Source organism: Diabrotica undecimpunctata, chromosome 4 (genome assembly GCF_040954645.1).
Source record: "Diabrotica undecimpunctata isolate CICGRU chromosome 4, icDiaUnde3, whole genome shotgun sequence".
Taxonomy (NCBI): Eukaryota; Metazoa; Arthropoda; class Insecta; order Coleoptera; family Chrysomelidae; genus Diabrotica; species Diabrotica undecimpunctata.
The window spans coordinates 136,299,697-136,327,326 of NC_092806.1; the positions used below are offsets into that span (position 1 = coordinate 136,299,697).

The 27,630-nt window shown below is 31.8% G+C and overlaps 3 protein-coding genes across 3 annotated transcripts in view; 2 read left to right on the forward strand and 1 right to left on the reverse strand.

Annotated features, from left to right (window-relative positions):
* The window catches only part of LOC140440092 (arrestin homolog), a 729,008-nt gene that overhangs the window by 567,950 nt on the left and 133,428 nt on the right, over window positions 1–27,630 (reverse strand). The gene's annotated exons all lie outside the window — the stretch shown is intronic.
* LOC140438966 (uncharacterized) lies at window positions 6,884–7,213 on the forward strand. Its single transcript, XM_072528599.1, has one exon. It carries the CDS (start codon window positions 6,884–6,886, stop codon window positions 7,211–7,213), a length of 330 nt encoding a protein of 109 aa, XP_072384700.1.
* On the forward strand, window positions 7,337–8,755 carry LOC140438967 (zinc finger MYM-type protein 6-like). The gene has a single exon (XM_072528601.1). It carries the CDS (start codon window positions 7,337–7,339, stop codon window positions 8,753–8,755), a length of 1,419 nt encoding a protein of 472 aa, XP_072384702.1.

A 27,630-nucleotide genomic window follows, 5' to 3' on the forward strand; every position in this document is an offset into this window, starting at 1 on the left:
AAACTAGATATTTTTGCCAATTGTGTAAAAACTGGTTATGTATGGAACATATAAAAGCGTGTTGTGCTGACTGTGTAGAAACAAACTTAACATTATTTAACCCCCTCTATTTTCTGTTTCAAATTTTAATTTTGGATATTTAGTTTTTACTTGTATTACTGTAAGTATATAGAGTAATAATGTCGTCTTTTTTTATATTTTTCTTTTGTATTTTGCCGTTCATAATTTTTTTTAATAAACTCTTGTAAAAAAATAATGGTGTTAGTTATTTCGCAGTAAACTATACCAATACATATTGATACACGTATTATATGTACATGTAGGTAGTACAACGTTATATCAGTAAGTTTCCTTAAAAATATTAAAAAATTTTAATGAGAAATAAGATGTTTAAAATTTGGTCTTGATAGACCCCACCCGTGGATTTGTGTCACAAGAAAGTCACCCGTGGAAAGGGGGGCTAATACGTAACTTCTTTTTGTTAAAAATTTAATCGTTACACGAAGTGTTTGAATTTAGATAGAAAGCAAAATTCAAAGGTATAATACATGGACTATTTCAAGTAAATCTTTTAAGTGAAAGAGTTGTTAGGGTCTCACTACAAAGAATTCAATACTATTAAACTAAAAATAAAGAGCTAAAAATAAAAATAATAGTTATTATCGGTATCAACATTTTGAAGATCATAAAAATAAATTAAAAATAGATTTAAAAAAAAAACTAGTTAGAATACTGAATTTTGAACTTCTACAACAATTTAGTATTCCAAACACATAGACAATACGATAGGGCATAACAGATCAACGGAAGCATGGTGGTTTGTGTAAAACTAGAGGTCACTGGTTAAATGATTTTGAAATAATAATGGAAGAAAAAATGCAATATTTTGACTGTAAATAAACAGAAGTAATAGACGAAGTAAAAATATCATACAGATAATTACAACAAAGGTGTGGACAAAGCTTTACACAAAATTATTGCAGGAGAATAAACCGGAGTATATCTTACACGAGCTAACTAACTAAAAAATAATAACATAAGCAGTATACCTAGCTAAAGCACTAAAGAAATCCGAAAACAACAAAGCACCAGGACCAGAGAATATAAAAATGAGGCTGCTGAAATATGTAGGCACAAGGATGGTATCCTTTACAACACTAGTGTTATTCAATAAAATCAAAGGCAGGAGAGAAGATTAAAAATAAGTGAAATCTATCATACATGTCTTCACACACACGGCACGGGTTTAAGGAATAGGCATGGCTCGCGTGGGCAGGATTTTATACCTAAAGTAGATCTATCTTATACTGAATAGTATACTTTGGAATAACCACATCACCCGAAACACAAAAATTAGTATATACAAAAGTATCATAGGAAGCATTGCTACATATGGATCAGAGCTTTGGGTAATAAATAAAAATGACGCATCCAAAATAAAAGCAATGGAAATGAATTATTGGAGAAGATGTTGCCAACTCACTAGAAGAGATAGAGTAAGGAATACTGAAATCAGAGAGCGTATGGGCATAGACATTGACGTCCTGGAAACTATAGAATGCAAAAGGCTGAAATGGTATGGCCATGTAGAAAGGATGAATGATCAACGATGGCCGGAGAGAATGTTACAGTGGATCCCCACCAACCGCAGGAAAAAGGGAAGACCAAGAAGATCGTGGAGACAAGAAGTAAAAGGTGCAATGGAAGATAGGGGTCTACAAGTAGATTATTGGAACGATCGCAAGCGTTGGAAGCTAGGTTGCGAGAAACTCGTTATATATATATATATATATATATATATATATATATATATATATATATATATATATATATATATATATATATATATATATATATACAGTTGGTGTTATAAGTCGATGTGCCTTTACAATTTGATGTTAACCCTCGATTGTGCCATAAGAATTCATAAAATCAGTTGATTACTAGATACATATTTGCAAATTCTATTATTTGACAAACGAGAACAAAAAAAAATATTTTTGGGCCGTATCATGCTTCCTAAAGAGATAAGGTAATCCTGAAGAAGAGCTCCATCGATTGCGCTGAAAATTATAGCCTAATCTTTTTTTAGAAATTGCTGCTGAGCTAAAGCTGTGGAATGTGACTTAACGGTGGTAGATTGACCTTGAATAGGGGTGAAAATAAACTCATTACAGGACTGCATAGTTATCATGGACAGTGGAACCGAAATTATCGGTGCTGACCTGTCATGCACACCTCAACACACCTCGTATCGATATGAAATTTTAAGGATATTTAAATTAAAATACAGTTTATCAGCTAATTTTAACACTATAACTTAACTAAATACCATTAGTAAATCTAACCATAAATTGCAAGTTTTGCAGGACCCAACACTGCTTAATATATAGGCCAATTCAACAAATGCACTTCAATTTTTTAGAATGAAAAAAAAACTGTCAGGATTTTAGCAGAGGTTAGTTATCTAGAACACTGCCGACCTTTCTTTATCAAATTCAAAATTATGCCGCTACCTACTCTGCTGATATTTCAAGTTATAACTGAAATTCACAGAAAAAGTGCCCCTTTAATAAAGCAGTCCGATGCATATGTTCACAATACGCGAAACTAACACTACCTACGAAAAAATCGCTGTAGATTATGTCTTTCAGAAAAAAATTGTCTTAATTATAACTATTACAATATTTTACCAAAAATTATTAAACAGCTAAGCTGTAACAATTTCGATAAAGTTATAAAAAAATATCTTCTAAAACATTGTTTTTAAAGCTCAGAAGAATAATATATAAGAATATATGAATATATCATTGTAGGACAGAAATTTCATGGCCATATAAATTTGCTTGTACTATAATTGTTGGTACAGTCACTTCTTATCAAAAAAAAATTGTAAAACTGATAGCAATACGTATTTTAGAATGTTTTTTATAAGGGACAAAAAAATCGACATTTTTATGTTTTGTTTATTTTTAATTTTAGTCACTTTATACCATTCTTGCTTAATAGGTGAGTTAAAGATATTGTCTTTTTGCCATGCAACGACAACATTTAACATTGGACAAGATGAATAGAGCCGTGGGCCTCCTATAAGCTGGTATGCGACAAACTCAAGTTGCTGACCAGCTGGGTGTCTCCCAAAGCGTCGCAAGTCGTTTATGGCGTCAGTTTAGAGACATTGGGAGTCCAGCCAAGCAACATCCAGGACGTGGTCGCTCTACAACAGTCAACAGGCAATAGGCAATAGGCAGCCAACAATCACAGAACGCGAGCTGGTTAATGAATTACAGCTTGCACATAATGTAACAATGAGCAGCAGTACTGTAAGGAATCGTCTCTATGAAGCCAATCTTCATAGTCGGCGACCACTGAGATGTCCACCTCTATCTAGAGGGAATCGCGCTGCAAGAGTAATCTGGTGTCAAGAGTTTCAGAATTGGACTGACAATGACTGGGCCACAGTTTTGTTTAGAGACTAGTCTAGATATGAATTTCATTCATATTCCCGTCGGACAAGAGTTTGGAGACGATCCGGAAATGGAAAACGATTACGACATCTTCAAGAAGTGTATACATACAGAGATTGTACATTAATGGTATGGGGCAAAATCATTATTGACGGAAGAACTGACCTCATTTTCCCACGTGGCTTTCTCACAAGTCAGCAATATTTGGACACTATTCTTGAACCTGTTGTGCGCCCGTTTGCTGCTGCTGTTGGAGAAAATTTTTACTTTATGTATGATAACGCTCGACCACATGTTGCGCATATTGTAACAAACTGGTTGGATAACGAGAGTATTGATGTATTGCCGTGGCCAGCACAATCGCCGGACTTGAATTCCATTGAGCATGTATGAGACATGCTCCAACGAAAAATTACTCCACATATGGGCAATATCTACAATGAGTTTCAATGAAAAGAGCTTCTGAGAGAAAAATGGACACAACTACCTCAAGCAGACATTAACAATGTGATTCGGAGCATGAACAGTAGATGTAGAACTGTGATAAACCAACGTGGTGGCCATACTTTATTTTAAGTTTAATTATTTCGTATTTTTGACATTTTATGGTGGTATGTGAAACATGGGTGATTTGCAATATATTTTTTTTTGCTCCAATTTTCTGTTTTTTTTTTGCAATTTATGGTTTTTGACATATTAAACAACAATTTAAACTACAAATTTTGTATTACTTTTTTTAAATTGATTAGAGATAAACAAAATACGTCTACTTATAAAAATATCCCTAGACTTTTGCGTTGTGTGTATATTTAAGTTTTGTATTCATTTTTTAAAACTATGTATTTTATTTTTGACTTGCTACAAACAATATTTGTATGTGTTATGTAGTTAAATAAATACTCTACCGTACTCTTCTCTATATATATAATATATATAATAACGGATTTATTACGGCTGTCGCCGCTTCTCCGCCCCCAATTTCCATCTTTTTCTGTCATATGCAGTTGCCTCTTCTAAGTCTCTTGCCGCCATTGCTTCATCAATATCGTTGCGCCAACTTCTCCGTGGTCGTCCTCTCTTTCTTCTTTCAGGAGGGATCCATTCCAGTACTCTCCTAGGCCATCTGTACTCTGGCATTCTTTTAACATGTCCGAACCAGATTAATTGTTTTCTTTCTATGTCATCATTGATATTTCTCTCCATTTTCATTTCGTTTCTTATTTGTTCGTTTCTAACTCTCTCCAGTTTCGATCTACCGCAGCTTCGTCTCAGATAATCCATTTCTGTCGTCAAAAGTTTGTTTCTATTAGCTTTGGTGACGTCCCATACTTCCGAACCGTAAAGTGTAATACTTTGGACTATACTACCGTAAATGTGTTTTTTGGTTTCTCGTCGAATTGTTTTTTGCCAGAGAAGAGAGTTTAAGGCACGGGTCGCTGCTCTGCCCTTGTTTATTCTTTCCCTGATTTCATCTGCGCTATTTCCCTTCTTGTTGAAAATGACCCCCAAATATTTGCAGGATTGCACGCCTTTGATTTTGTCGTCTTCCAAGACTAGGTCACATATTTCATCTGTTCCCACTGAGAGATATTCACATTTTGTCATATTCATGTTTAGACCTGCCACCTCATATTCTTCTTGCAGTTTTCTTACCATATAGCTAAGATCGTAGCTGTCTTCGGCAATTACTACCTGGTCATCCGCAAAGAAAAGTGTATATAGCTTGTTTTCTTCCACCGTTATTCCCATGTTTCTACATTTTTTTACCCATTTCACTAAGGATCTGTCCAAATAGATTTTAAATAAGGTGGGTGACAGACAGCAGCCTTGTCTTAGTCCTTTTGTTGTTTGAAAAGGAGAGGTGATTTCTTGTCCCATTTTAATTCTTGCAAAGTTTTGTTCGTAATCCGTACTCTTCTCTACTGCTTACTATTGTACCGCCAGGGACGGCCTCCCGATTTGTCAATATTAAAATTTAAAAACCATAAAAATACTTACCCACAGCATAAACAAATGGAAGAAATTAATGAACAAATCATAAACATATAGAAGAATTCGAGAGATTGGTATGTGAAGAAAAAAATTCTTTAAGTCAGTTTATGATAAAGCGAGTCCTTCATAAAGATATGTTAGTTATCAAATCTAGCCATTAATGAACCTTTTATTACCCGTACTCTGTTTATTTCATATTAATCCTTAATAACGTGCCATCTATGAGACTAAAGAATACTTTTTATGTTCTTTGTAGTTTCCTTTTATGTTATAAACCCACTATTGCCCCTTATCTCACTACATCATTTACAAAGGTGTTACTTATCCGACCTTTCAAATATTGATCGTAATTAATTAGATGCAGCATCTCACACGGAACGTATCTATTTGCGTTATAATTCAATTTTGTGTTACCTCTATGTAAGATGTCTATCTACATTTTTTCTTATTCAAGAAATTTCTATCATAAATATTACATGGCTGCTACAAAGACAATAAAGTTCCCAAAGAAAAATCTATGCTTAGAATAAAGTCGGCTCTTGTCCTAGTTAACAGTAGTTCTTGAACAAATAAAAAGAAAATTTAAAAATATTTTGTTTCACAATTTCTCAAATTCTTAGTCAAAAGTGTTCAAAACTTTTATCCTGATATAAATTATTATAGTTTACTAAACATATACCTCCAATTTCAAAAAAATATATGTTCTGTTGAATCAAAGATGGCTAACACATTTAACTAACTAAATTTAAACAGATCATAAAAAACCATACACATAATAGCAGGCCAAGAGGTATTTGTATGGTATAGATCAGGGCTTCTTAAACTGTGGGTCGCGACCACAAAGGGGGTCGTAAAGATCTGATACTTTTCAATCATTATAAATAAAATTTTAAAATTTTACAAAATACTATTGTAGTTTTATTATAACTATTTTTTGAAAAAAGTGGCAATGCAAAACTGTTATGTAGGCCCTATAAATGAAAATATGGAAGTAGCATTTAAAATAATAAATACAACGCGCTCCTCGATGTTCAACTGAACGTTCGACATTGATGTCTGGCCGCACATACAATACGGAAGCATAATCAAGCTAGGCTAGGCAAATCGGCATATTATTTTTATAAAAGAATAATAAAAAAAATTAAATGAAAGCTTCTTTTTCGGCGTCTTTATGATACGGTGCCTTTGTGCGCTGCACACTTTGAACACGCCATGTGTCGGGGTTGATCTGATCGTAATTGGTTGTCATTGCACTGGTAAAGATTTGAGTGTAGTTATTTTTCTGTTTGTACTTCAGTTTGGACTCAGCTTTGTCTTCGTAGTGACATGTGTGTATTTACTGTGTAATTTTCAGTTGGTGTTTGTAATTATTACGTAAAAGTTCAACTACATTTTGTTTAATTATTTATTATCATTTAACCATCATGGATAAATGGCTAATTAAAATTCCAACTAATAAGTCTGCCACGCCGTCACAATCAAGTTGCAGTGCTTCAAATCCGACTTCTAGCAAAACAAAAAAAAAAGAAAATATGACGAATCATATTTGCAGTATGGCTTCACATGCTCTTCTCACCACAATGAAGAACAACAATGAAGTGTGCTTAATTTGCAAAGAAGTTTTGGCTGCAGAAAGCATGAAACCTTCAAAACTGCAACGATATTTGAATACTAAACATGCAACGTTATCAAAAAAGCCAATAGAATATTTTGAGCGTCTTTTGCAAACATCAAATAAAGAAAAGAACACTTAGGAGAAGTATGTTACTTTGAATGATAGATATCTATTGGCATCGTATGAAGTTTCGTATTTGATAGCAAAAACGAAAAAGCCTTTTACTATTGGAGAGCAACTTTTACTACCTGCAGCTATAAGAATGTCTGAAATTGTTCATGGAAAACAGTATGCTGCTGAAATTAGTAAAATTCCATTAACAAATGACACGGTGTCCAAAAGAATTTCAAACATTAGCAATGATCAATTTCAACAGGTTCTTATGAGGCTTAAAGACAGCTCAAAGTTTGCAATACAACTGGACGAGTCGACAGACATTTTAAAAATGGCACAGTTGTTACTTTTTGTAAGATATATTTATGAGGGAAGCATCCATGAAGATATACTGTTTTGTCGTCCTCTGGAAGGTCATACTCGTGGCAAAGATATACATAAAAAAGTAAATGAGTTTTTTGAAAAAGAAGGATTAAATTGGAAAAATTGTGTTGGTATGTGCACGGACGGTGCTGCAGCAATGACCGGACAAGATCTTGGTTTTACAGCATTTGTTAAAGCTGGAAATAATCATATTACATTTACACATTGTATGATTCACCGAGAGGCACTTGTTGTTAAAAAAATTGCACCAGAATTAAACACTGTGTTTTTTGATGCAGTCAAAATCATTAACTTTATTAAAAGTCGAGCACTTAATAGTCGATTGTTTAACAATTTGTGCATTGATATGGATTCGGATTATACAAGTTTATTGCTACATGCTGAAGTTAGGTGGCTATCAAGAGGTCGAAGTTTGAAACGATTATTAACTTTAAAAGATGAAGTTCTTATATTTCTAACAGAGCAAAATTCTAATTTGGTCGATTATTTTCACGATAATTTATGGCTTCTCAAGCTATGCTATTTGGCAGATATTTTTGATAAAATCAATGATATGAATTTATCAATGCAGGGAGTCTGCGTTAATATGTTTATGTTAAAAAATAAACTTGAGGCCTTTGTTAAAAAAATTCTTATATGGAAGAACAGAGTGGAAAGTGGATCGCTCGAAATGTTTCCATTTACTGACGAGTATATAATTAGTAACAATATTTCAAAAAAAGATACTCCTATAACAAAAATTATAGTTAATCATTTGAAGGATATGGAATTTTACATGCATAGGTATTTTCCCAATGATATCGATACACAACAATGGATTTGCAATCCATTTTCAATTGAAATGGAAGAAATTAATTTTTTAAACTTAAAAGCACAAGAAGAATTTGCCGAATTAACAAGTGATACTACCTTGCGACTCAGATTTTCTCAAGTGCCTGTGCATGAATTTTGGATAGAAATCAAATCAGAATACCCCCTACTATCGGAAATGGCAATGAACAAATTACTGCCATTTTGTACAACATATTTATGTGAATCAGCCTTTTCCACATTAACTTACATAAAATCAAAATACCGTTCAACTTTAATAAACGTTGAAAATTTATTACGATCTGCACTAACTCAAATTGAGCCTAGATTTAATTATTTGTGTAAAAATAAACAATCACATCCGTCACATTAATATTGTTTGATGTTAATAATATGTTTTTATTAAAAAAATTGTTACAAAAGTTTATTTTTTCTATTGAATATATAGATATAGTTTTATGTCATTCTATTTATTGTGTTTTATTACGACCGATATCCCGTCAACGTTTCCAATTGTATATATATATATATATATATATATATATATATATATATATATATATATATATATATATATGAAATGAATGGGTACGTATTCTTTAATCCTTATTTTATTTACATTGTAAAATAGTGCGATATTACATCTACATCTACGGTTAATATATATTTCATTATATAGAGGAGGGGGTCGTTTAAAATTTCCTAAGCTTGAAGGGGGTCGCTATATAAAAAAGTTTAAGAAGCCCTGGTATAGATGAAGATGCGAGGAGGATTGTTACGGTTGCCAATGAACCTAACTAGCTAAAATGTTGGAAATTAAACCGTTTTTTGTTCCTACATGGATTATAGTAATGCGTTTGCCTTTATTTGATTAAGCTTTTGTTGTACTACGACCAGAAAAATCTATCTAACCATAATTTGGAACATCATGGGTCTCAAACCATGTCCACTTTCTCTGTAGTCATAAATTTATATTTCAATTATTAATTCAATCTCCTATTTTTGTCGACAAGCAGATTCCATAAGCACTTGGCGTTTATCGATCTTTCTTATCATAAAGTTATTTTTTAGAAGACATTGCCTGACTGTTTCACCGGAACACTTGATTCCTGTGTCATCTGTCTGCAGCCTTTGCATTATAGTTTTTAGCATGGGAATTATCTGTTCTTTATACATGGTTTAAATTTTTATCGAATGATGTCCACATTATTCTTATTTAATTTCTTAACATGCCATAGTCTTTTCTTTTTTTTTCTACCTACTATCGGTTTATTTGTTATGGACCACACTGTCTGCACTGGTCTTCGTGTTGAGGCTGCCGCTTCCTTCACTGCATTAAATTTAGCAAATTTTAGTTCAAAGAGAGTAGTGTAAACGTCAAATATAACTTTTTTTGTGTTAACTGACCAAACACTTCGGATTTTTAACACTGACGTCTCTACTTTGGGCATTATTAATATCAAGAAATTCACGAGAAGTACTAGGTTCTTTCCACGGACAAAATATTTTAAAATGTAGTTATAGTTCGTCCCAAACCCTTCTTTCAGTGCGTCATAGTTGATCGAAGTCTCTCTAACACATTAAGCTAGAAGTGACAGAAAAAAACGTGAGTCTGTGATTATTATACATAGAACTTATTTATCGTAAAGCTAATTCTACTTACGGATGTATAATTGGTTAGAGTTTAGAATACGCTAAATAGATATCCAATCAATGATGCGCATAAAATAATTTGATGCAGAAGGTCTCGATCTTGACAGTACTTTCACAACGTCAACTGATAAAATAATTGTCATTCTAGGTTAGTATTATCAGACATTTTACAGTGAAAATTTAATTTTGTATTTATTGTCATAAAAATATTTTAAATATGCCGAGATATATCGAGAAAGAACAAAGACTAATATTAAAATTATTAAATTATTTTCAATTAGAAAAAGAGGGATTACGATCCTGCAACTGTCAAATTTAACTAAAATGACATGCAATAATTCTCGACATTCTTAAAATCCTATATTATGTCAAAATTAGTGACGCACTGAAAGAAGGGTTTGGGACAGACTGTACCACACATTTAATTCATTACTGAATAAATTCAAAACACATAAATAACTTGAAAACTAAGAAAAAACTGTTGTGCATTAGTGGAAGTGGAAACTTAAATATAGGACAAAACTTTGACTTTAATAATGTAAAAATCGTGGAACACGTTAATAATTCTAAAAATAGACTTTTGCTTGAAATGGTACACATTAACAAAACTTCTAAATCTATCAATTATAAGACTGACACCAACCATTTAATAATATCTACTGCAACATACTAAACAATATGTGATATGATAGATCTTAACCTTTAAAAAACAAACTTACTTTATAATCTTCTAGTAACTCTACCTACAATTTTATTCCATTTCTCAATATCAGTATTACAATAACTGACTTACGTACCATCAATTACATTATAAATCAATTTAACATGTTTCTGATTCTTTCTTATTCCTCTACTATTAATTGCATCTTTCCACCTCATACTGTCATAAAAATTGTTTACTTTAACTTATTGACTAAAAATTGTCCAATACAAGAATTCACTCTATAAAATATAATGTATTGCCGTTTTTATAACTCCTAAATAAATTGAAATCAAACAATAGTTATTTATTGTACAAGACGATAAAATTGTACTTTATCTTCGAGAGCGTTTTTTAGCGTCGAGACGATAATTATGCTCGAGAAGATAATACGATTTTATCGTCATGTGCAATACAACATTTTTTTCTATAGCAATACTTCAAGTTCAGGTGAAAAATAGAATTTCAAAGACTATTTCACTCATCTTAAAATTTTCACATAATCTCATGATACTATGATTAAGAAGATAAGATATTGCGCATAAGTCGTGACTTAATTGGAGAGTTGCACGTTCGTAATGTCAGTTTTTGTATGTGTCAATAAATAATCTTTAATAAATAGTTTGGAGATATCCTTTTGTGTACGATTATTGTAATTATTAAACCTTTATTTAATATTATTATTTTGCTAATTGAATAATTTCATCACAGAATGCATAAAAATCCCATTTAACTTTAACAAGAATTCAAATTCTACTCTCCAATGACGGCATGCGCGAACACGACCGATTTTGTGCTACGGGAAGATCCTATCTTGTTAGTCATAGTATCATGCATAATCTGACCAATCACAAACCAAAGACAGCTTGTGTTATCGCGAAAACACCAACTATCTTTCAATTCTGATTGGTCTATCAGCTTCGTGTTTTCAACGACGTAACCATGGATACCGATCGCAAAGCAAAGTTTGACATTTGCCAAAAAAATTATTGTAGCTGTATACGTCAAAATGAGTCGTTTCCGTGGTACTTCAAACGAAGTTATAAAAGAAAACATTGAAGAACATATACCGAGTAACAAAAGAAAATCTAAATCTTATATATGGAGACAATTTATGATGTTCTGTGTGGATCGCAACTACAAATTAGATGCAGAAAATAACAACGAAAGACCAACTAAATTCCTTCCTCTCATTCTACTGAATTTTTGACCTATCACTTTGTTCATGAAATAGTCTAATAAAATACTGATTTAATTTAGCTTATAAGTCTGTCTTTTATTTCTAAACTCAACTGAGTTTCTTAAAGAAAACACCACTCGTCCTACGGACTCGTGGTGTTTTCAAGCAACTCAGTTTCGTTTAGAAGTAAATCGACAGACTTATCGCGAAAATTGAATCACTAGTGGTATTACTATTGACTATTTCACTCATCTTAAAATTTTCACATAATCTGACCAATCACAAACCAAAGACAGCTTGTGTTATCGCGAAAACACCAACTGTCTTTCAATTCTGATTGGTCTATCAGCTTCGTGTTTTCAACAACGTTACCATGGATACCGATCGCAAAGCAAAGTTTGACGTTTGCCAAAAAAATTATTGTATCTGTATACGTCAAAATGAGTCGTTCAATACGAATCAAAATGGAAGTTCGAACTCGATGAAACCGTATTTACATCTTAGTGCCGAACATCATCAGAACATAGTGAATACTTTTAGGAATACTCCAAGTACATCAAGTAATAATAGCAACAATACATTGTATCCACCTAATAACGGTCATACTATTAAAAATTTTTACAATTGCACCGTTTATAATAATTATAGTCGAGAATAATGTATTTTTTTCGTGTAAAAATTATTTATTGTTATAGGTAAAAAACAATTATAACAAATTATTTATAGTTATAGTAAATATTTTATGATTATGACTAATTGTGAATTATTCAAAAAATAGGTAGATTTGGGTTACCTAGATCAAATGTATTATTATTAAATTCCTTCCTCTCATTCTACTGAATTTTTGACCTATCACTTTGTTCATGAAATAGTCTAATAAAATACCACTCGTGATTTAATTTAGCTTATAAGTCTGTCTTTTATTTCTAAACTTAACTGAGTTTCTTAAAGAAAACACCACTCGTCCTACGGACTCGTGGTGTTTTCAAGCAACTCAGTTTCGTTTAGAAGTAAATCGACAGACTTATCGCGAAAATTGAATCACTAGTGGTATTACTATTGAAAATTGTAATTTTCAGCACAAAAATCACAATTGTGTTGCTCCGTTGCTAGGGATATGAATTGCTCTGTCAACAAATGTCAAACAAATGTTACGTTTTGGTTTTTGCGGAGAATATTGTTGCGTTTTGTGTACAAAGTGAATAAATACGAAATGGACGGAAAAGAATTGACACAAGAAAAGGAAAACCTGCCATCAGATGTAGAAAATGCAGCGTTGGAAGCAGAAAGTTTATTGTTGCCACAAAAATCTAGGATGATGTATGAGAAAGAATACCAGTCTTTTAAAAAGTGAAAAAATAAAACATTTTATCTACCATTGCTGTTAAAGTGTCACTTTATCTACCCTTGCGGTTAAAGTGATACTTTATCTACTCAAAACAGTTGTTATAGCAACACTTTAACATTAGCTATGGAAAAAATGTCATTTAAATAAATATGTTAACACAATTTAAATTTTTACTCTTTTAGTTGTAAGTGTTGAAATATTCACTTTGTTTACATCCAATAATTATTCTAATAAATTTACATTTACATTTTTTTAGCATATTGTACCCAATATGTAACTTCGTCGATTTTCAATAATTTTTAAACTGTTTGTTCTTGTGTCGTGTTGCGTTAATGTATCATTTAATGTTTATGACATTCTCCATATATTGTTGGATATCCCAAATTTGACGAAATGTCTCTGAAGATGCTCTAGGAGCTAAAGTACTTGGGCAAGGTTTAATAAAAAACTGTGCTCGATAGCTGCCTTTTATTTGATTAAAATTCATTTATTGGAGCATGCAACCTTATATCTCTTAATAATTTTCCTATAATTTGATATATGGTTGAATGCTCAAATAAATGAACTTTAATCAAATTAAAGGCAGACATCAAGCACAGTTTTTTTATTAAATCTTGCCCCCACATATTTTCGCTCTCAGAGCATCTTCAGGGTCATCTGAAAGTGCAAATGTATTATTTGATGTATTATAACATCCATCAACGTGCTGGATAGCCTACATTGTTAACGAAGTAAGTCTAAACCGTTATATAAACTTTTTATCAACCAATAACTTCGAGTTTTTTCGAAGTTAATTAAACTTCCTTCACTTGAAAAAACGTTTCTTGGCTTATTTCCGATGCCCCCGAAGATGCTTTGAAAGCGAAAGTACTTGTGCCAGTTTTAATAAAAAAACTGTGCTCGATATTTGCCTTTAATTTCAGCAAAATTTCCTATAATTATTTAGAGCAGGAACTTTTAAGAGTTGATTATTGGCATCCATTTAATTCTTATTTTCAAAAAAATTTAAACAGACATAAATAGACTTAAAAACAGTTTATTGCTTTACATTTAACATTTTATATTCAATTATTTTTCGTATTTTATAAATAAAACTCATTCAGCCACTGCGCGAATAAATTATTGCGAAAAACGAAGAGAATTTTACCTATAATAGAAATGCATATTGCATATATAAACAAATGCATATACGTTAATAATCATACGAGCTGGAGATAAATCAATTCAGACTGGTATACAACTCAATAGACATACACAAATAATACTCAATGAATAAAAATGATAATCAAAGTTCGGGAAAAAATCCTGAACGTGCTACAACGACTCATTAACAAGGAATAACTTAAATAATTTAATTAAATTAATTTAATAATTTTACTTCTACAGAACAAAGCACAGGACTAATACAATAAACGTGTAAATAAATGAGAAACAGGACATAATATAAATATTCCACAAACACACAGTTTTAGAACAATATTGGGATTGCCGCCCAGATTTCTACTGCACTGTAGCGCCCATGTGCTTCAGGAACGTATGATAAAAGTTCTGAAGCATCATAACGAATGTTCAAAGCAATAAAGAAGACTCATCAGCGTGTAAAGAGAGAAAATTTAGTTTGTCTGGGGACAACTTGACGGGTAACCTGTGTGAAATATGCGAGAAGGCTGCTAATAAATAACTGTTGACTTTGATGTCAAACGGCCTACCGGCAAATAAAAAATTGCTGATGTGTTGAAAATATGAAAACTTTTTATGGCTAAGAAATAGCTTCACGGTGTGAAAAATCAAAAAACCAATGTGGAAATTGAAATTTGGAACGATGTGCCTGTTGATTTATATTAAAACGGAATTGGAAGGTGAGCCACTATAAACGTAAAGGTAGAATAATCAATATTTTTTCTTGTTTTTTCTTCTATACAAAAAAAAATCGTAGTATAGCATATCATGTTTTGATTTTTTTACAATATTAATGGTAATAAAAACTTATAAAAAAATAAAATCGCTCATGAACACAAAAATAAAACTGGCACTCATAAGTAACGCTCTGAATACCTGTTTTTACCTATTTTGCATACTATATGTGCACTTGTTGCCTTTTTTTTCGTAAATGCCGTTTATTTGTGCCTGTTTTTAATTGTGTGCTACTAAACTTTTCTATAATAAAATTTTGGGTCAATATTAAAATATCAATGTTTTTTTTTTATAATAGATTTCTAGGAAAAGGTACCTAATCAAGATTTGAGGCTTAAGTATTGATAAAATCCTTTACTTTGATGAACAAGTGATAAAAACACTTTCTCTTGTTTAATAAGCAATTATCATTTGTACAATCGGTTACTGTATCAAAGTTCAGTTTTGTTGCGTATGCCGCAAAGCAAATAACACGCATTTTAAAAAGTGTTAGACGTTTGTTTAGAAAGATTACTTCTAAGTTAAACGTATATATATCGGACCATATTCAGAACTTTCTCTAAAGGAGATGGGACATTTTGTAAACCGTAAACAAATCGGTAAGTTTTATTTTTTCCCCCTTTTTCTCACTTCATAATTAAATTCCAAAATGTAATTATTGTTTTATTTTAACTCTTAAATTTTATAAAGTGAAAAGTACTTTATTGGCCAGCATTGTTGAGCTTCACTTCATAAACGTAGTTTTGGAAAAATAAAATTGTCCTAGTAAAAGTAAAAACTTTTTAATGCAATATATAACACTGGGGTGATTCTCTCAGACTGGCTCAAGCCCATCTTTGTTAGAATACCTAAAAACACAATGCTAGAAAATGCTCAGAATATCGATTAACTAGCATAATGAGCCACACTCTTAAGATTTTCCTAAGAATACCCCACAGAATTAGACTCAAATGCGAAGATCTTGAAGATACCTTATTTGGTTTTAGAAATGCTGTGGGAACTAGGGAGGCACTTTTTGCGCTAAATATATTACAAAAATACCGTCATCAAAGAGAAGAGGTATTTTCAGATACTACAAAATATAGGAATAAATGAAAAAGATATTAGTGTCATTAAAAATCAAACTGCTATCGTAAAAGGCAAAGTATGGAGGTCTCCAAATTATGCCTGTTGGTATTTACGAAGTAGGAGAGGAAATGGGCATTAAAATAAACTCAAACATAACCAAGTATTTAGTTTTAGTCGTAACCCACACCCAGATGCAGAGCTTTAATTAAATGGAATCGAAGTTAAAAAAGATTCCAAAATTACATATTTGGAAATTGTCATAACGGACCAACTAGATCCAGACAAATAAATAAAATGAAGAATACCAATTACTAAAACTACTTTTATGAAAATAAAGACATTTCTTTACAATAATCATCTCAATTTAGAACTAAGACAAAGAATTGTTAAGTGCTATATTCGGCTTGTACTTTTGTATGAAGCAGAAGTGTGAACACTAAAAGTATTAAGTATTAACAGAATTGAAGCATTGAAAATGTGGATTCATAGAAATTGATATAAAATACTACAACTGATCCTTAAAGATAAAATAGAATAGCCGTAGAATTGTAGAAAAAAAAACAGGTTTTTTAGTTAAAAAAAATTCGTAAATAGACTCAGAGATCAAATGCAGAACAATTATTATTCCATGTGGCAAAAGATCGAGAATACTTCGCAATGGTGATCGCAACCGTCCGATAACTCTGATATGGCACGTGAAGAAGAAGACTAAAATATAAAGGTAATCATCCTAGTTTTGTTTTTTTTAAAGAACATTTTACTTAATCTTTACCAGAGGAGAATACATTAAGAAAAGGAAATACGGAAAAATACTATATTAAATGTATTTCAAACCTTAAGCGGGAGTGAGGGCAATTTCTTGTCTATTATTGAGAATGACACCACATATGTTTGCGGCAGATATATAGTTAATTTAATTATTGGAATTTAAAAAAAAACTTTACTAGAAAACCTTTTTTTTGTTGTCGTTACAAATTTGGAACAAATAAACAATTTATAGTCCCAGACTGCGAGAGGTCATTGGATGCTGACACGCTTTCCACCGTTGGAAAAACAAGAGGCTGAGAGAAAAATAAATAAACCAACAGAGGATAGTTCGTAGCTCTAAAAGTCGATAAACACTGCAAATCGCCGCACTGTGTGGGCCACAAGGAGTGAGGACCAAAATAAGATCAATAGGACCCTCACATAGCCATCCTACCAAAAAAATAATAAAAAACGGCTTAGGCCAACAAAAAAATTTTTTTTTTAAACTTCCGGCGAAAGCCAACCAAAAAATATATAAAAACACAAAAAACCCGGGCAAGTAGCACCCAAACGCTTGAGCACGAACTCTCCTAACTGGACGTAGTCCGGATCGGATCCCAAGCAAGCAATTTAGATTCGCGTACAAGTCACTAGAGGATAACAAGAACAAAACGCGTCACGCTGTCCTGAATTTGAATCGGTTAGGGAACCATGTTGAAGTTATATTACCCAGGACTCCACATGAACAGCATTTGGCTGATATTTGTACCCCTATCGTGCATTAAAGTGCTATAGGGAGGAAAGGGATGGTCTGGAGCATTGGAGCGGGGTGGAGTAACTCCTGTTTTTGACTCGAGTTACTACCTGACCTGAAAATGGCAAGTGCAGTCTTGCCGAAACGTCGAAAAAAAAACTGTTTAACGCGGAGGCAAACCCGGAAAACCACAGATATATATATATATATATATATATATATATATATATATATATATATATATATATATATATATATATATATATACAAACAACACAGTTTATTAGGGTTGCAGTCAGAAAATTGGCCGGGATGTTAATGAAACACTCTTATGACTTTTCGTCTAGCTTTCGGAATCGTTTTGTTCCTTTTTCAAGACACTATAATAAGAAAAAAGTGTAAATATTTATAAAATATCACAAATCTTCAGTGCAACTTACTAGTCGTTGAGATTATTTACAAAAGCATAGACACTCAACATTAATAACAACACACATAAAATATAAAATAGTGGACAAAATACATTTAAAATTCTTTAAAATTTAGGTACAAGTAGTAAAAATTTTGTTGTCATCTTTTACTAGTGTGTTTTAACTCTGGCACATGGAGAACAAAAAGAAAAAATCCTATGATTAAAAAGTAATTAGGTGTATTTAATATCATGTTTCTTTTTAAGAAATACTAGAGGCCCATCTTAGGTGATTTTAATTTTTAAACCTGTCTTAATGGTATGCAACATGTTATGCATATAACTGTAATTTGTGTGGGTACGGGTACAGGTAGATATTAATTTTATTTTGGATGTTTTTCCAGTAAGTAACAATAAATGTTGCTCAGTTTATCTATGTCTGACTTTTTATTGATGCAAGATGTACTTGATTTTATGGAACACATTTCCAAGAAAACACGTTTTGAATGGTTGTTTTCCTTTGCCAAAATACAGGAATCCTCGAAATTAAATTCATGTTTCAACGTTAATGCATGTTCTGTCAATGCACATGCATTTATTTTTTTTTGGTTTTTATATCGCTACGATGTGAGATCACCCTACTGTGAAAATTACGAGATGATTCTCCTATATATATTTTGTTGCAATTATTACACGGTATAGAATAAACAATATTCGATGACTCCTGTATTGTGAAAGGATCTTTTGTTTTTGTGTACAACTTCGATATCGTTTTCACATTTTTGGTTGTAATTTTTAAATCACTAACATTTTTGAAGATGTTCATTAGCTTCGGTGTCAAAACTGGAATGTAAGGTAGGCAACCATAAGTTATTTTGGATGGTATCACTGATGTGTTCTGTGTCAATGTCAATTGTCGGACCTCATTGTTATGAAAATTTTGGTTGTCAGAAAAATGCGAAGGAAACGGAGAACCGAAAATGAGTTTATTTAACAGCCCTATAGGATAGGAGTTCTCTTGTAATATAGATCTCAGCTTTTTTAATCCCTTGTCTCTGAACTCGATGTGTGACAAGTTGATAACCCTAGTTTTCAGGGCCAAAACCAAATTTGTTTTCATCTTGGATGGATGTTGAGAATGAAAGTTTATAAAACGGTTACTAAAACAAGGTTTACGATACCACTCCGTCCTTAGCATGCCATCATTGCCACGATGGATTAGCATGTCTAAAAAAGGAATCATATTATCAGCCTCTCTCTTAACCGTAAACTTTAGGTGTTCACATTGGGTGTTAAAGGTGTTTAATACATCAGTTACTTTGTTTTCAGGGACCGATAAAATCAAATCATCAACATATCGTTTAATAAAAGGTATGTAAAAAGGTATCCTTTCTTTACACGTTGTTATAAGTTCATCCAAAACAAAGTTACATAGTATGGGGGATATTTTGCTGCCCATTGGAGTGCCAAAGATTTGGTTAAAGAAACTACCATTGAATAAAAAGATGTTAGAGTCAAATATAAATGTTAAAACTCTTATGAAATCATCTAAACTGATCTTGGTATGCGGAGAGATGCTGTTCCAGTTATTTTTGATGCTGTTAAGAATAGCATCTAGTGGTAAGTTTGTAAACAGTGACACAACGTCTAAACTAATCAGTATATAATTATTCGGAACTTTAACATTGTTAATGAAGTTACTTGTTATCACTAACTTTTTACACAAAACAAGTAAAGAAGGACATTTTTTGAACACAATATACAATGAGTGTAAACAATTTTTAAAATCACATCCAGAAATTTACATTGTTAGGAGTGACAAGGGAAATGTAACAGTGGCAATGTATAAGAATGATTACATTGAAAAAAGTAATAGTTTATTAAATGACACAAAAAGTTACATCAAACTTAAGAACAGTCCAGTGTGCACCCTCCAACAAAAGGCAAACAAACTGGTGTCAGATTTAGCTTCTTCCAAATCCATAACAACAGAAGTTGCAAAATCCTTGAAAATTTACAATGCAGTTGCACCCAGGTTTTATACACTGCCTAAAGTTCACAAACCCACTATTTCAATGAGACCTATTGTCTCTTCCATTGATGCTCCTAATAGTAAACTTGCTAAATACCTCACAGATATCCTCACAATTGCCTATAACGAATCCAATGAATTTTATATTAGAGATTCTTTCACGTTTAGTAACTTCATTAACAATGTTAAAGTTCCGAATAATTATATACTGATTAGTTTAGACGTTGTGTCACTGTTTACAAACTTACCACTAGATGCTATTCTTAACAGCATCAAAAATAACTGGAACAGCATCTCTCCGCATACCAAGATCAGTTTAGATGATTTCATAAGAGTTTTAACATTTATATTTGACTCTAACATCTTTTTATTCAATGGTAATTTCTTTAAACAAATCTTTGGCACTCCAATGGGCAGCAAAATATCCCCCATACTATGTAACGTTGTTTTGGATGAACTTATAACAACGTGTAAAGAAAGGATACCTTTTCACATACCTTTTATTAAACGATATGTTGATGATTTGATTTTATCGGTCCCTGAAAACAAAGTAACTGATGTATTAAACACCTTTAACACCCAATGTGAACACCTAAAGTTTACGGTTGAGAGAGAGGCTGATAATATGATTCCTTTTTTAGACATGCTAATCCATCGTGGCAATGATGGCATGCTAAGGACGGAGTGGTATCGTAAAACATGTTTTAGTAACCGTTTTATAAACTTTCATTCTCAACATTCATCCAAGATGAAAACAAATTTGGTTTTGGCCCTGAAAACTAGGGTTATCAACTTGTCACACATCGAGTTCAGAGACAAGGGATTAAAAAAGCTGAGATCTATATTACAAGAGAACTCCTATCCTATAGGGCTGTTAAATAAACTCATTTTCGGTTCTCCGTTTCCTTCGCATTTTTCTGACAACCAAAATTTTCATAACAATGAGGTCCGACAATTGACATTGACACAGAACACATCAGTGATACCATCCAAAATAACTTATGGTTGCCTACCTTACATTCCAGTTTTGACACCGAAGCTAATGAACATCTTCAAAAATGTTAGTGATTTAAAAATTACAACCAAAAATGTGAAAACGATATCGAAGTTGTACACAAAAACAAAAGATCCTTTCACAATACAGGAGTCATCGAATATTGTTTATTCTATACCGTGTAATAATTGCAACAAAATATATATAGGAGAATCATCTCGTAATTTTCACAGTAGGGTGATCTCACATCGTAGCGATATAAAAACCAAAAAAAAATAAATGCATGTGCATTGACAGAACATGCATTAACGTTGAAACATGAATTTAATTTCGAGGATTCCTGTATTTTGGCAAAGGAAAACAACCATTCAAAACGTGTTTTCTTGGAAATGTGTTCCATAAAATCAAGTACATCTTGCATCAATAAAAAGTCAGACATAGATAAACTGAGCAACATTTATTGTTACTTACTGGAAAAACATCCAAAATAAAATTAATATCTACCTGTACCCGTACCCACACAAATTACAGTTATATGCATAACATGTTGCATACCATTAAGACAGGTTTAAAAATTAAAATCACCTAAGATGGGCCTCTAGTATTTCTTAAAAAGAAACATGATATTAAATACACCTAATTACTTTTTAATTACAGGATTTTTTCTTTTTGTTCTCTATGTGCCAGAGTTAAAACACACTAGTAAAAGATGACAACAAAATTTTTACTACTTGTACCTAAATTTTAAAGAATTTTAAATGTATTTTGTCAACTATTTTATATTTTATGTGTGTTGTTATTAATGTTGAGTGTCTATGCTTTTGTAAATAATCTCAACGACTAGTAAGTTGCACTGAAGATTTGTGATATTTTATAAATATTTACACTTTTTTCTTATTATAGTGTCTTGAAAAAGGAACAAAACGATTCCGAAAGCTAGACGAAAAGTCATAAGAGTGTTTCATTAACATCCCGGCCAGTTTTCTGACTGCAACCCTAATAAACTGTGTTGTTTGTTTATATTGACAGTCACTAATATCCAGTAATTCTTGTATATATATATATATATATATATATATATATATATATAAAAGATTTTGATCATCACTCAATGTCTTCGTTCTCAGCCTCGGTTATCCTTGTTTTTGTGAAATTACTTTTTCCAATTATTAACCTCCACCAATTTAAAATATTTTTCTTCTTAACAGCATTTATATTTATTATTCTTTTTAATATACCAATATCCAATCACCAAATATATTATATAATTTAATTTTCAATTAATACTTCCTTCCATTATCCAATCACCATTTATACATAACATATATTTTAATCTTCAATAATATTTCCTTTATTCTGTTTCTTAATCTTCATTGAACTCACTATATTGAACATTTCACCAACTGATTGACTGTATTCTATAGAACCGACTGACTTTATAACTGTAACTAACTTTCTTACTAACTGACTGGCCATCTTGAATCCAAATCACCGAGTATTTATATATTTTCAATGTTCCAGAACCATCTGGCAAGAAATCATATTCGATTTGTTCCATCTCCTATGTCTGAATTTTCTGGAATAGTCCATTTCGCAAACAGGTTATCTTCGGTGATCTAGAGAATTCCTTACTTTTCTATCGAGAATTTTATCGACATTTAGGCTTTTCAGATCAGAATATAAACTTAAATCATTAACTATATATAAATTAAACATTTTAAACTAACACTTAACCCTATTTCACATTCGAAAATTATTAATTTCTCTGTCATTTATTCCGAGTAGGTATATTTGGTTGCCTAATCACATGGCTCACTTAAATATATTTACAATATTATAATTATTAAAATAAAACTTTGTACACTTATTATATGCTAATTTCTTAAGAATAACCTCATATAAATAATTTTTATAAAATTCTCTAGTATATAACTTATTAAAATAACCAAATATTTTTTATATCTAACATTATCTAGTGTATAACTTATAAATTATTGACTTTAAACACTATTTTTCTTTCTCCTATATTCATACCATTTCAATATATATATATATATATATATATATATATATATATATATATATATATATATATATATATATATATATATATATATATATATAATATGCTTTAAGAGAAGTCAAGTTATCTGAACTAAGGTAAATATTTCCAATGAACTTTTAAATTATAAGTCCATAAAATTCAAAAACTGTGTGTGTCCTTAGTAACAAATAATCGAGCGCTCGTGACGTACAAGATTTATAAAATCCTTGGGAAATATGGTATAATCCGGGGTAAATATAGTTCTCGTGTTGATTACCATTCAATTGCATTAGATCATCTGCCTGGGAGATATTCCATTAATAAATCACTAAATACAAGATATACTAGAAAGGGATACTTTACTTAATTAAAATTATGCACTAGAAACAAATTTCTACTTGGATAAAGCCGATTTGATTAATAGAGATATGAGATAAACTCAATGTTTTATTAGAGATATAAATTAAACAGGGTCACTGTAATATATACTACGTTATAACAGTGTTTCTTACATATAAAATATTATCTATCTATATAAAAGGCTTTGGCTAAATATAAGTTACTGTAATTGTAAGGTAAGATCAATGACGTATGACATATATTTATTATATGTCACAGGGTGAGATAAACATACATTTTACTATAAAAATAAAATAACGTTTAAACAAACGTCAACTCTTTACCAAAATAAAGTCAAATTAAAACTAAATAAGATTAAATAAAATCAAATCAAGTTAAACTGATTTACGTAGAATCAAATGAAAATTAAATATAATTAAGTATTATTAAATAAAATTAAATAAAAACTATAGCTGTAAAACCTCTGCTATACCATTTCTGCTTCATTTTCCTTGTAAAATCCCATTAGAAAATACTAATGTTCATTCTGCTTATTTTTGGAGAAAGATCATCCCCTGGCACCTCCTTAATAATATGTCATCATATGTTCTATTGTCTTTAACAGAAATGGTGTAAGACTGTTGGGCCTGTAAGATTTAGGTAAGGGGTTGTCTTGTACTATTTTGTGTATGTACACTAACCTTGCACTTGTTTAAGTCTTTGATATATAACTTAGTGCTATGTAAGCCGTAAAGATTTCTATTAGGAGACACTACTAGTCTCTGGCAATTGGTTGTGAGAAATTTGTACGTAACTCTGCCTTTTTGGTAAACTCCACCAAGAAGCTGCATCAAAGATAAAACTTCTGGGAGCGCAAGTAAGATAAACAAAAAATGCAGTCATCATCACTTAAGTAATACTTTGCTTGTATCCTGCACCCCTGGTCATGCATTAGCAGCACAAATCTCACGGTATGATGAGCCAATTTTGTGCGGTTATCTGGTTGTGTGTTCCTGTGAGTAGGTGTGTCCTTTATAATCAATAAATCTACAATTATTGACCTATATGTCTTAATACATGTCGTTGTACCTGTTAATTTAGATTATGTCCATTATTGGCAATTTTTTTTTTTCAGCATGGTAATCAGAAATGTTTAAAAAATGGTTATAAACTCCATTCTAAATTTGCTATATCTATTTAGTAATATGTAAATGTGTACATATATATATATATATATATATATATATATATATATATATATATATATATATATATATATATATATATATATATATATATATATATATATATATATATATATATATATTCAGGGATTCTACAGTATTTACCACCCAGTGGGTTTGTCAGGTATGATACTGTTGTTGCTTGAAAATTTGCTTTAGGTCATTATGGATTTGAATATATTGGGCTTTTGAGGATTGACGGTTTACACAAGAAGCTTGCTTGGCTGTTTGGTCTGCTTTTTCATTACCGGGATGCCGATATGGTAGCCAGATGATCGTGACATTTACACCTTGAAAAGCGAGTGCACTGTAATTTCTATGAATTTCTTGAACTAAGGGATGCAGAGAGTATAGACTTTTTATCGATTGTAGTAACTACAGGAAGTCTGTGCACATTGCTTGGTTTTTATCATCTGTTGGTTTATAAATTAATTTTGATTAACATTGTAAAACATAAAAAAATTAGCCAAACCCTTTAACACAAAACTTTAATCAAAAATCAAACAAATTAATAAAATTATAAGTAACAATAAAAAATAGAATTAAAGAAGATGCTGTATATATCCACCACCAACATCTCTACATACCGTAACTCTTTTTCTCATTGAGTCTATAACATTGTTTAGGACCCACGAAGTATTATTTAATCGTTTAATATGATTCTCCATTATTTGTCTAAGATCTTTTAAATGCGCTACAGGAGTTTTTAAAATCAAATTCTTTAAATGTGGCCGCAGAAAGAAATCGCAAGGAGTCAAATCACAGGATCTAGGGGGAATATATTATCGAAAAAGTCCATAATAAAATTCAAATTTTGGAGTTTTGTATAAATTTGTGCCCGTCTTGCTAAAAATATCTTTCTATAAATTCACCATCCATCAACTGATTTATAAATGTAGTTAAAATTTCTTGACGGTATCTTTCAGCATTTAGAATTCCTTTAAAAAATATGGGTCCTACAGAACGTCGCTTGCTTATAGCAGCTCAAACTCCAAGTTTCTGTGGATATAAAGGCGTTTCAATAAAATAATGCGAGTTATCTGCACTCTACATCTTCATATTATGAGAATTTGTGTACCTTGAAAGATGAAACAAGCACTCGTCAGTAAAAAATATTTTTCCTAATCATCATCATCATCAATCAGCCCTGAGTTGTCCATTGTTGAACATAGGCCTCCTCTAGACTTTTCCATCTGCTTCTGTTCTGCGCCTCTGCTATCCAATTGGTCATGATTCTTTTGAGGTCGTCGGTCCATCGCGTTGGGGGTCTTCCTCGGCTTCGCTTGTCAGCCCGTGGTCTCCACTCAAGCAATTTTTTTGTCCAACTGTCTTCCACTCCGGTTCGTCTACGAACTTCCTCGTTTCTTATTCTATTTCTTAAGCTTATTCCAAGCATTGATCTCTCCATCTTTCGTTGTGTCCTTCTCAATTTTTCGGCTGATGTTTTTGTGAGAGTTAAGGTTTCTGCTCCGTATGGTAGGACTGGTAGAACGCACTGGTTAAAAGCTTTTCTTTTTAAATGGATCGGTATATTTGTTTTAAATACGTCTCTCATTTTTCCGAATGCAGCCCAACCCAGACTTATTCTTCTAAGTAGCTCGCATGTTTGGTTATCTCGCGTTAACCTTATTTCGTGACCCAAATACACATATTTTTCCACAAGTTTTATGGGCGACTTTTCGTTTTCTATTAGCTCATTGGGGACGAGATTGGTCATCATTTTTGTTTTTCCATAGTTTATTGTAAAACCTTATTTCTGGGTTACTTGCTGTATTCTTGCTGGCTTCTCCTAAGTTGTTTGTTATGAGAACAATATCATCGGCATATCTGAGATGATTGAATATCTTTCCATCGATGCTAATACCCTTTGATTCCCACTCTAGCCGTTTAAATGCGTACTCCATAACTGTTATAAATAGTTTTGGCGACAAGGTATCTCCCTGCCGCACCCCTCTGCCAATTTTTATCTTCTCAGTCATGCAATGGAGGTTAACGGTTGTTGTCGCATTTTCGTATATATTTCGAATAATATTTGCATACCTGTGATCTATTTTGCATTCTGATAGTGCTTCTAAGATAGCAACTGTTTCGACTGTGTCAAATTCTTTGTGGAAGTCAACAAAGATAAGAGCAAGGGGTCTGTTATATTCGATAGACTTTTCAACTAGAGTTTTAAAGCATTGCAAATGGTCGTTTGTTCCGTGTCCCGCTCGAAATCCTGCCTGTTTTGCTTCTAATCTGTTTGTCAGTATTCGAGTAAAGAGCTTGTATAGGTGGTTAAGCAAACTAATTGGCCTATAGTTTTCGAGATCTGATTTATCCCCTTTTTTGTGGAGGAGGATTGTAACCGAATTCTTTCATTTATTTGGAATGTTTTCACTATGCAGACATAGATTAAAAAGTGTTTGGATTCGGGACATCAAAAGTGGACCTCCTAGTTTAATTGTCTCAATGACTACACCATCTTCCCCTGGAGCTCTATTATTTTTCATATTTTTGAGGGCATGTTGAATTTCCTCTCGTGATATATATGGTATATCGTCCGATCCTACATTATGTACCTTTTGTATTGGTTGTTCGATGAGCTCTGGAATAACTTGACATTTATATAAGGTTTCATAGAAACTTTCCACTATATGTAATATGCTTGGTCTATCTGAGATAATATTTCCATTTTTGTTTTCAAGTTGGAAGATTTCTTTTTTGCCATTTGCCAAAAATAGTTTTTAAAAACTATAGAATTTTTCCTAATACATCATCATTATTATTGAGAATGTTCAGAAACCAATTACAAAAGGCTAACCTTTAGGGATAGTCGTTTA